Source organism: Gambusia affinis, linkage group LG13 (assembly GCF_019740435.1).
Source record: "Gambusia affinis linkage group LG13, SWU_Gaff_1.0, whole genome shotgun sequence".
Classification (NCBI taxonomy): domain Eukaryota; kingdom Metazoa; phylum Chordata; class Actinopteri; order Cyprinodontiformes; family Poeciliidae; genus Gambusia; species Gambusia affinis.
In genome coordinates this window covers 708159-720247 of record NC_057880.1, presented here as the reverse complement: position 1 = coordinate 720247, position 12089 = coordinate 708159, and the positions used below count along the sequence as shown (strand labels likewise).

Here is a 12089-nt window from a genome sequence, read left to right as displayed (position 1 = left end):
CATATATTAAGTTAAATAAAAGAATTTATCAATAAGACTTGCACATAAAGAAACCAAAAAGTTCCCGACTTCCCTCTCCATTTTTATAGAGTTCCTTTAATAAAAACTAACAGCCGTCTTGAGGTTTAATACCTCTGCTCAGGGGCAAGCCATCAGGTGAGAGATTTGTGACAAACTGTTATAAGCTTTTGCTTTTGTTGTTACAAGGTGCAGAAGTCTCCATCTGCCAGGCCTGACTCCGAGAGGAAACCTTCAAACTCACACTTGGGTCAATTCAAAACCTTTGGTGTGTGTTGGTGTCGGCATTCACTTAAAATATTTTATGAAATTTTAAATTATTAACTATATTTTGATAACCATGTATAGACAAGGTAGACTAAAGTCTTTGTAAGTTATGCAACCTCAGTGTTGACAAGTTGTGAACAATGTAGGTCAGTGGTGTCCAAAATCCCTGTTTTAGTTCTCTCCCTCATTTAACACACCTGGATCAAATGATGGCTCATTAGAAGGCCTAATAAGAACATTGACATGCTGAAAGGACTGTTACTACCACCAGGGAGAGAACTAAAACATGCCAGATGTCGGCCCTGGAGGATCGACTTTGGGCACCACTGATTTTAGGTTTAGGTTCGTGTCTTCTAGAACTTCTTCTGAGATAAATCAATCATGTTTAACTACTTGCTTAAACCATATATTTACATTACCTGTATATAAAATAAAATACACATTTTGATTCTCAGTGCCTTATGTTACATCAGATTTAACCCTTCATGTTTCATGTCATTTCAGATTACTTTGTTAGAGTTTTGTTGGAACTCAGCTTTGTTACTTCTGAAAGAGCTGGTGCAACTGAGTCAGGTTTGTAAAAATATTGCTTTCACAAACCTTTTCAGTTCTACCTACAATTTTTTAATGAGACCAATATCAGCCATTTGCTACACAAAACATTTACATTATTTTTCTAGAGCATCTTTCTAATAAAAGTTCATGTTTGGGGGTCGTTGTCTATTAGGGAGACCGATTTCTGCTCAAGCTTTAAATTCTTTACTGATGTCTTATGATGTTTCTAACTATTTACCCACAAAATTCTTCCTTTACAATCTTATCTATTTTTCAAAGTGCACCAGTCCCTTGTCCAGCAAAACAACATGCAGCATGATGATGCCACCCTCGTACTTGACAACTGAAGTTGGCGTTCTGAGGCTTTGTTTTTTTGTTCCTTGTTTATTCCTTTCTCTTTCTTCTTCAGATACAACAAAAGCTGCTTCCATAACAAATGTGCACAAAACCTTGTAGATATTATGCTAAAGCTGGAAAAACCCTTTTTTGTAATTGCGGTGTTTCCATTAAATAAGAAATGCCATTAAAATTACATATGAATAAGTTTGTTCAACTGATAAGTCATTAAAAATCGTGGCAGCAATGTATGTAAACAGATATATTTATGTTTCAGCCACATCGCTAGCTCATCATCTATCAGCCATCAGAGACTCTGGCATCTTATTAAGAAGTTGGAGCTCCAATTGCCTTATGCTAGGAAGCTGCTATGTATATATGCTGTGTTTAAAGGAATTTGTTGGAGACGATTTTACAGAAAAGCTTTGGAATCCACACTTTCAAATGACAAACTCAGAAACTGTGATGAACTTGATGAACTGTGTGATTGTGCGAGCCTGTGGTAAAGCCAGCTGCTGCTGCTGTACACTAACTGGTGTGACTCATGTCATGTGAAAAAAATGTGTATCCATTCGTCAAACACTTTGCAAAATACACCAATTTCAATATGGCTAAAAAACCAGCTTATTGTAGCACAACAACTTTTTATTTTAATTGGCATGTTTCCATTTAGCACATTTATGTTTGTAATTACAATTTGTGCAAATTGAAGTGCATGGAAACCCAGCTAATGGTCATTTTGGTCAAACAGTTCCAGTTTCATTTCATCAGACAACAAAAGCGTTAAAAAATTAATATAATATCTTCGAAGACTGTAAATTGGATATTGCCTGATTAAAACACCCACAGACGGCTTTTCATTCTACTGAAATGGGGTGAAAGCAATCTTTATGGTAAATTTCTGACTTTGAATAAAGTTATTTAAATAATCTCACTATTCTGACACTTAGCTAACATAAATAATCTTCAAAATCCTAATTGGCCTAAAACAGTAAATGTTAATTCCAACCTACAGATGATATATTGTATGTTCTCTTTTATTACAGTGTATGTAAATATCTCATTCTGAGCGTTATCCACAGCGTAATCCACCATAACATCTGTGTTCTGACTATGCGGGACAGATGCAGTTAAACAAGCGGCGGGCTCTGGCATCATGTTTCCAACTGTGACTACAGTCACAGTCCACATCAGGTGTGGACGTGTTTGTATCTGTAAAACTAACACAGCCTGGCACAACCGTTTGCGTGAAAAATATGTTTTTCAGAAACGCTCCTGTAACGTAGTGAAAATGAGACGAGAGATCAGTCAAACACAATGAGCCGGGAGGTGCTTGACACATTTACAGGTTTCTGTCTGGGGTCTAAAGTCTATGATCTGAGGGGCCAAACAGACATCCACCTGGTTGTCAGCTCTAAAGGTCGGTTTGATTTTGTAAGTGTGCAGGACAAAGTGAATGATCCAGTCAAAGAGAAAGGACACTAATGCCCTGCACACACACACACACACACACTCAGACACATTTCATCCAGATTTGACAAGGTTAGTTAATCATCTGTCACAGGGACAGAGAATGGACAGACTCCCCTCCCCTCTGTCTGTCATCTATCTTTCCCACTCCATTCCTCCCTCCTTCTCTTCCATCATGTCCTCAAACCAAGGACATCTGTCCTTTTCCACCCACATTAACCCCAATTCTTGTCCTTCCTCTCCCACCCATTCCTCTCCTCTTGTCCCAGCTCCCTTCTATCCTCTATTCACAATCCGATTCCTCTTTTCCTCTCCTCTTTGGCAGGGAGAGAGCTGTCTCTCCATCATTCAGCGCTCTAATCGTCCACACGTCATTTACTCCAGGCCTTTTAGCTCAAGGTAAATCTAAAGAATGGAGACAGAAAAAAGGATGAATTGCTTGGCGGAAAGGGGAACCGAGGGTGGGAGATGGAGTCAGTGTAAACCGAGGCAGGAAATGATTGTATTGCAGAAAGAGGTAGAACATGGAGATGTGAGGACATGAAAGCAGATGGAGTTCAGTAGCAATATACTGACCAACTTGAGTTTGTGTGTGTTAAACATTACGAATGTCAAAAGGTAAAGAATCCAACTAGAGTTTGAACTCAACTTGAATGTGAATCAAACAAAATTAGTTTTTGATTTGGGCCATATGGGGGTTCTCCTTGTGCATCTAAATGCTATACAACCCTGCAGGATTGTTCTGAGGCTACAGACTGGATTTCTCTTTGTCAGCCACTTGGAGAGGACAACAATTCCATGACTGTGTGATGGACTTCTCAAAACGTATGTGTGAACAACACTACCGCAAACAGAACAGTGAGAAACTTCCCTAATAATAAACGTTGTTCTCTTACTTAAAACTGTGAAAAACTGAAAGAATATAGTTAATAGGAAAACAAAACAAAAAAATCATTGTTGCACCTTTCGTTTGAAAATTCATAGAAAAAAAGAGAACATTGCAAAAACACAAAATCTGAGGAAGTAGTTTTTGTCCAGTTTCTAGTGCAAATCATACAAAACTAACTCAAAAATAACTTTTCAGCAGGAAATGTGAGCTTATTTTAAGTCAATAACAGATTTGATGACAAAGGTACTTGTTCCATTGGCAGATTATTTCACTTAAAACAAGATATTTTCCCTATGTTTCTAGTGAAACAATTTACCAATTCCTTAATAATTCATCAATATTAAGTAACAACTTTAAACAAGCTCCTCTTATTTTAAATGTATTAAGATATTTCCACTAGAAACTGGACCAAAAATACTTGGGAAGATTTTGTGTTTTTGCAGAGAAGAAAAAATATGTAAGTAAGCAAAAACAAAATATAGAATGATGAAATTAAAAAGGAAATGCAAAAATAGGACAGAAGGGCAGAATGAAGTATTGAACACAACAGAGACATAATTCTATATATAAAGGCAACAAAAAGATTGAATAGACAAAGAAATGAGGCCAAAGTAGCAGGGAATGCCACTGGCTGTTCAGCCCGGAGGAAAAGGGTGGGGGCTGACATGCATCCATCAGTGCAACACTAACTGTGAAAATCCACCAGGAACAGAGACACCAGTAAAGTCAGGAAATAAGAAAATGATTAAGAGCAATTTCATGTCATGCTGCCACCAAGCCAAAACGAACATCAGTCACAGGGAAACTAATGTGACTACACCTCTAGCTCACTTCACTAACACTCGCTCGCTCACTCATTCATTCTTTTCTCTCTGGTCATTGCTGATTCATCCCCCACAGCGATAAAACCATCCAAACAGTTGCCCCTAACCCAAATGACCACACAAATTTCCCCCACAGTGTGTAACTGTTTCCATGTGACACCAAAACATGCAGGACGGTCTGAACTGCTCCGTCTCCTCTAAGCTGAAACACACTCTCTCCACTCCTGCTTCACACTAATACATTCTAAAACACCAAATATTATCATCCTATAGCTTTTAAACACTGCCCCCATCAGGCTGTAGGCAATCATTACAACCTTGTCTTAAAAGAATGAACACTTCAAGACATAAAAGCTGTAAAGAGAGAAAGAAAAGGCTTAGAGTTTTAGAGGAGTATTACCGTTACACTTTCCTCCATTGGTGGGGTCTCCATAGTAACCAGGGATGCAGGCCTGACAGTGCGTCCCTGCTGTCAGGTTCCCACAGTGCTCACACACACTGCTGTTCACACACCTGCTGTGGCCGTTACATTGACACGCTGGAAGGAAGCAAAATGCAGCATTGGTGGATTCAATAGGTGCAACATTTTTATTTTCAATTGTGGCTAAAACCGTTTATGACTGTAACTTTGGTTCACATTACACTTTAACACATTGAATAGCGAGTTTTTAAGTTTGTGGTTGTAACAATGTCAAAACATCGATGTAATCACACCTGTTGAACAGAAAGGATTTGGTGCAAATGTCCACTCACCAGGACACTCGATAAAAGCCCAATTGTAGCCTCTGTCCGAAGAGCAGAGGCTCTGATCTACCACCATGTCCCTGTCCCGCAGTCTGGATCCAGACCTGGTACTTGAAGGCTTCAAAGGCCCACGATAGGAACCTTCCATGCACACGCCTCTGCCGGTGTTGCTGGGGTCGCCACACCAGCCGCACTCGACTCTCTCCAGGCACTCAGCGCAGGTCCTGTGACCCAAACAGTTCTGAGCTGGTGGGTTTGGACAGAGGAAAATGATAAAAAAAAACAGTTCAGAAAAGATGCATTGAGGAAAATTCTACATGTTGTTGTATAACAGCAAGCATTCAGTCTAAAGTAGAGGTTCCAGATGAATGGAATCAGATTTTATGCCACTATGCCAAAATATTTGAGAAGCTGCAATGACTAGACGGAATACAATATCTCCAGAGATTATTTTAAACGGAACCAAATACCATATCCCAAAATACAATAAAATATACATAAAACAAGCATAAGAAAGATTACAGTAAAGAGAGTTGACTTATAAGACTCATAATCTTTTAGTCCAGTGTAATCCAATTATGACCTGGACCAAAAAAACATACTAAAAACCTAGATCTGCGAAGGTCAAGAGGACGGGAGAAAAATTCTACAACTGCTAAAATCTGACATAAAACAAACATAGAGTTTGTTTTATGGTGTAAAACAAACTCTATGTTTGTTTACACTTTGTGAAGAAGGAAGTTGAGCTCAGTGTCTTCTTCAAAGTTTTTGTGTTGCTTCCTTCCATGGTTCTTGGTGCAGCACCCCACAGAAGGGGAACATTTTCTCAAAGGGTTTGGAGAAGGGTTTTCACTGGTTGGTTTCAGTGAAGTGTGAAGAGAACCACGGCAGCTAAAAAAGGAACAAATGTTTCAATTTTGGTTCCTAGTAGAGCTGATTTTATCACACAATCAGGTGGGAAAACACCCTAAGATTACCGTATTTTCTGGACTATAGAGCGCACCTTACAATAAGCCACACCTACAAAGTTTGTTTTTTTTTAAAAACTGGAAACGTACAAATATAAGATGCACTGGGCTATAAGACTCTGATATCGCCGCTCTTGGATTTTCACAATAAATTTGCTATTACGGACTCAGCAATCCATCTCCAACACCGAACCACGTATTCGTTCACATTGAGCTTACGTGCTCATGTGCAGCGGCTCTATTTCCCTCCTGTACTGCCAGATCAATAACCCTCAACTTAAAAGCTACATCATATGAACTTCTTTGTGTGGTTTCCAAGATGAGAGGGTATGAGTTTGAAGAAAGTTCCCCATTGTACCTGCTGCTAGCATGTGCTTGTTCTAAATAAGGTGTCTCAAACTCCAGTCCTCGAGGGCCGCAGTCCTGCAACTTTTAGATGTGCCTTTGCTGCACCATACCTGAACAGAATAATTAGGTCATTAGCAAGGCCCTGAAGAACTGATCTACACAAGGGGGAGGTAATTAAGCCATTTCATTCCAGTGTTTTGTACCTGTGGCACATCTAAAAACCGCAGGACAGCGGCCCTTGAGGACTGGAGTTTGAGACCCCTGTTAAACGAAAATTACCGCTTTCTTCTTTGATTTCCACTTTTGACTTCCAATGATTCACTTCCTGCTAAAGAGCCCCCTGGTGGTTGAAGAAAAATCCACAGAAAAACCGCACTGGGCTACAAGCCGCATGGTTCATAGCGTGGGGAAAAAGTAGCCGCATATATTCCGAAATATACGGTACATCAGTTAACGCTCCATTCAGCAAAGAACAGGAATCTCACAGAATTCCCACAACATTACCAAAGTCAGACAATAACAGCATGTCTGGTTAGTCCTGATTTCTGCTGCAATATTAAGGTGATCGAAACTTGGAACAGAAAACATGGAAAGATGGATTCCTCTTGCCTTGTGTTAATGATCCAGACTGTAGGTGGAGGTGTGATAATGATATGGGGATAGATTACTGCTGATAATGTTAATTCATTTATGACTAAAAGCGCAATCAAAGTGTAATCCTGTTAATATCCAATCTGACTATATTCCCAGATTTTTGCTTTACATGAGCTAATTTTCATAGATTAGGTCCGGCTGTAATCACAATATTAGACTAGCAAAGAAGAGTCACCTTCCCAATAAAAGATTTGTACATTTCTTTAATTCTGAGCATTTATAGAGAAATGGACTTTCCATTTCACCACCTTCCAGCATTTGGAGAGACATTTGTATTCATGAAGTGGATGTGACATTCAAAAAGCACTTCAGAGGTGAAAATTAAAAAATGACACGTTGTTTTATGGTATGACATTCAAAGTTACTGCACAAAAACAACAAAAAATCTCCATATTGAGATACTGGCATAGGTAGGAAAACAGGCAAAAGGTGACACGCATCAGAAATCAACTGTCTGTTTTATGCGTGTGTTTTCTGGAAATATGTCACTCCAAACTTAACATTACAGCTTGTTTTTTGTTGGGGTTTTTTGTCAGCTTTGCTTCACTCTTACTCAGAGCTTTGACTTGTTTTCCTGTTGTGAGAAGTTTTCCTCCACAAAGACAGGCTGCGCAGCGTAGACTCGTATAAACACAAAGGGGAAGGTGAGACTTTGTAGCGTCGTTGGCGTGAACACGACAATAGACAGAACTTATCAAGAGATTGTCTCTCGCAGGCCAGTGAGATTATTCAAATGCGGCAGCGGGTAAAATTTGCATTTTCACGAGAAGTTTGTTTCCTCTTTCAGTGAGAGCCATTTCCAAAAGCCCACAGATGTTCCAGCTTCATAAGCATCTCTTTCCGTGTATCCCAGCTCGGAATGTGGACCCCATCCTCTGTTTGTGCATTTGCTGCGGTTGCATTATTCAACACACAACACTGATTCACTTCTTCTTTCCCTGGCTGAATAACCAAACTTGTGCTTGGTTTTTCCATCTATATTTCTCATCTACATTTTTATTTTTCCTTCACTCCCCCCACTAACTAAGCCATCATCCACTGCTTCTTTTTCAGTATCACATCCCCTGTAGGCATAAATGGAATAACAGAGGAAGAAATCAAGTCTTTGATTCTCTCTCCTACTGTGTTTTTCCCTCTAAATTTAACTTTCACTTATTTCCATCCCCTCTCTGACAGCTCTCACTGAATTTTGCACTTCTGTCAATACTTCAAAGACAATGACAGAAGTTTCAATAGGATAAAACTAATCCACACAAAGCCAAGTCTTCTTTTGCTGCAAAGGTAAATATTTACTTTGCCTAAAGTGACTTGGCTGTTCATGAAATAAATTTGTTTTAAAACAAAAGCGGTATTACTTTCATTATTGAGTTAGTAATTAAACAAAATTAAGATGAAAGGTCTTTGTTAAACCCAGACAGTACAACACTGACTGGGTATTAAAACTATGAAAATAGCCAATGATATAATTGACATAACTGTTTTTCTAGTTGAACACCTGTGCCCCCCATCCCCGCCATGTTGGCTTGAACCACTCAAAACTCATACTGATTAAAGTTAGTCTCACCACAGTCACCTTTAAAGAGCTGTTTGCTAAGCCTCACTGCACTCAGTTCCTCAATTAATGCCTATAATACAGTATAAAAAAGTAATATTATATTTCACATAGTAAAATCAAATTAAGGACTTTATTGCTTCCATTGAAGAGACAGGCTCCAAACCAGAGCCTGACAGAAACACGTCTAACTTGCATTTTCTTGTTTTTTTTTTTAGAAATTTTAAAAGCTTGCTCAAAATGGCATAATAACTGAAAAGAAATAGCAAGTGATGGGACAAACACAACATAGGCTGAAAAATTGCAGTGTATAAAATAACCAACAGCTCCAAAGGAAGGTTGTACGATACTTCTGCAGTTACAACCGGAAGTACAGTCTCTACTGGACATTCTTGCTAACAGTGTCTGTATGCGGGGACATCTGCAAGTCTGGAAATAGGGAATATCCTAGGACATGGAAATGATCCACAGTAAACTGTTCTATTGGGGATGGAGAGGGGAAGGAATGTGTGGGGTGTTTCCCAGAAGTCCACAGTCATTTCCAGTCTTTTCCAGCGGGTAAAGTTCTGAGCACACCAACGGACTATCTGATCAACCTCCTGTCGGTCCTGGACCAGACCATTGGCTGCATTTGCAAATATGCACAAAGCTTTGTCAATATTCTTCTTCTGTTGAAAAAATACAATTCCCATTAAATAAAAAATGCAATTAAAATCACACATGACCAAGTTTGGTCATGTAATAAGTCTATTAAAACATTTTGCACCATGATCCTTTGAAATGTCAAATTGCACAATTATATGGTCAATGGAAACACATTTGTTCAGGAGTTTCAAAGGTGGGCTGATTGAGATGTTGTCACTTGTGTACCGATAGAACAGGAATGGGAAGATGACAAGGTGCATATAAAGTCAGTAAGGTCACTCAGTAAGATCACGCTTGGTGCCCTTACTGAGTGTGATTGGTCAGCTTTACACTCAGACCATATGGGGATGATGTTGCTTTTGAAAGCAGTATTTGTCTTCTCTCTTGGGCAGTTTTCTCAGGAAGTTCTCAGGATCTCTCATGAGAAAGAAAGAGAGAGAGAGAACGTGCTGCAGTGCAGATCCCCAGGCTCAGGAGAAAAGACCAAACACCATGTCTGACTGGCCTTGACAGTTGAGCATGAGGACTCACAGATATGTAAAGTGCCAACTTCAGAGACACTTGCCATCAAATTCTGCTGGAGCAAATAGATGATACAAGATGAATTCAAATATATGCTTTCCAGGGATGATTACTTTTTGATAGTGAACCCAATACAACATCCAACATCTCTGAAATGCTTAGCTGGCTAGATCTCAAGTTCTTTCTCTGTCAAGTCCAAGTAACCATTTAATTGTACCGTTTACTTCCTAGTGACACTTTTTTCCTTTAAGGGTGGGTTAATATGACCCAAGTTGAGGTTTTCTCTGAGGGGAAAGAAAACATTGAGAGAATTTTCAACATAGTTTTATTATGTTCTAAAGCAAAATCTATTAATGCTAAGCCACTCATGTTCCGGTCTGAGTTGATAAAGTGATGATTGATCATGCTGACTGATCTAACTGGATGCAGCCTGAATGAGTTATCCTCCCTCATATTAACTGCCACATCCCTGGAAGCTCAAACCCAAAACGCATCAGTCTTCAACACAACACAACAATATTAATAACACTAGAACTGACAAGTCTTTTTTTGAAGACTATTACATCCCAGCTGAAAACACAATATTTTTCATGTATTCCACCTGTCACTGACTGATAAGAAAATATTACAAGGTGGTTGCTTTTTTGGTATAATTTATTGATACATCTGTTAGAGACGTTTTGTTGCTTTTAGGATAAACCCCATTTTTAACCAACTGACTATCAGGATATGTGTTTTTCTCTGTGTTTATTTTGAGTTTTCTATGTCCTTTGAGTCTCTGTGCTGTCCTGTCCTCCCCTAGATTATTCCCTGGTGTGTCTCCTTCCCTGATTACCTCTTGTGTATTTAGTGTTACCTGTGTGTCTGTCGGGTCCTTGTCGAAGCTGTCGTATTGTTGGTTGCTGTCTCAGTCCATTTGTGTACTCAGTTGCTACTTGTGTTGAGCCTGGTTTCCGCTCAGCAGTGCTGCCTGTGTTTTAGACTATTTTGGGATTATTTCTTCATTAAAAACATCATCATTCTGGGGCGTTCATGGTGGCGCATGGGGTTAGCACGCCCCACATTTTGAGGCCTTAGTCCTCGACACGGACGTCGCGGGTTCGACTCCCAGTCCCGATGACCTTTGCCGCATGTCTTCCCCCCTCTCCTCACCCTCCTTCCTGTCTGCCTACTGTCGCAAAAATACAAGCCACTAGCGCCGCAAAAACACTTCAGAGAAAAAAAAACAAAAAACATCATCATTCATCTTTACCTGGGTCTCAAGCGTCTGCCTCACCACCGACACCACCAAATCATGACAGTGAGTTTAGTCTTTTGCACAGTAAAACAGCAGACAAAATAAGGCAATGGATCAAACAGATCAGTGCTTTTGCCAGTAGGTAGATTTTTTTTACTCTTTCATGTTAAACTAGAAATGTCAACATACGTTATTTAGAACAACTGTGACTGACCCAGCATCCAATGAAATGTTGAGCTGCAGCAAACCCACTAAAGTCTGTAATCATCCAGCATCTGGTTTTAATTCGCCGTTAACAAAAATCTGTTTATTCCAAACAGATTTTCATGACATTTTGCTTCATTTACATGCAGAACAAATCAGTGTCTTGTCCTATTGTTGCTAGGCCTGTCACAATAACAAATTTTGCTGAGCAATTAATTGTCTCACAAATTATTGCGATAAATGATAATATTGTTTGAAGACCATTTTAAACTGATGTAATGACATAATAAAGCAAGTACATCCTGCCAAAAATAAATACACTATATTTTCAGAAGAACACTTAACACTGAAACTGGTAAAGAAAAAAAAAAAAAAAACTAACAAAAAAAAAAATGGACTCTCAGTCTCTGTTAACAAAATATGCACTTGAATAAAAACTAAACACAACATAAAATGGAAGTGGAAATAAAAACTACGTTCAGCCAAAAGAGTACAGATTGTGAAGTCTGTATACTATATTGCCCTTCAATAATCATTAGATTTAGACAGAGAAGATGGGCACATCCGACTACCTGATGCAATAGTTCACGCCTCATTACACTAAGGAAATGAGGAAGGGAGGGTTCAGCGGAGAGCACCAGAGTTCAGCCCTTTTTCATCCAGTGTCATGAACAGAAAGAGAAAAAGGCATGACGAAATGATAAAGTCGATAAATTAAAATGAGGTTGATCATTTTAATTTATTGTGGGTTTAATTGATTTATGATTTATCATGACAGGCCTAATTGTTGCATTTCAGTTATGATACTGTCTGTAATCTAAGCATTTTATTTTAACACAGAGACCTACTTACAACG

At 39.0% G+C, this 12089-nt stretch overlaps 1 protein-coding gene across 9 annotated transcripts in view; it reads right to left on the bottom strand.

The window, feature by feature from the left end:
• Nucleotides 1-12089, bottom strand: part of atrnl1a (attractin-like 1a) — a 251671-nt gene that overhangs the window by 165859 nt on the left and 73723 nt on the right. For 8 of the 9 annotated variants that reach the window (XR_006372584.1, XM_044136575.1, XM_044136568.1 and 5 more), the window contains exons 19-20: nt 5113-5349; nt 4760-4897 (exon numbers count right to left, since the gene is read on the bottom strand). Coding sequence is in view for 8 of the 9 variants with exons in the window: in XM_044136575.1 (XP_043992510.1) it covers nt 4760-4897; nt 5113-5349 (375 nt within the window). In the remaining variant the exon portion in view is untranslated. Of the gene's footprint in view, nt 1-1882; nt 3052-4759; nt 4898-5112; nt 5350-12089 lie in introns of those variants that run through there. The other variant, XM_044136576.1, reaches the window with a different exon arrangement.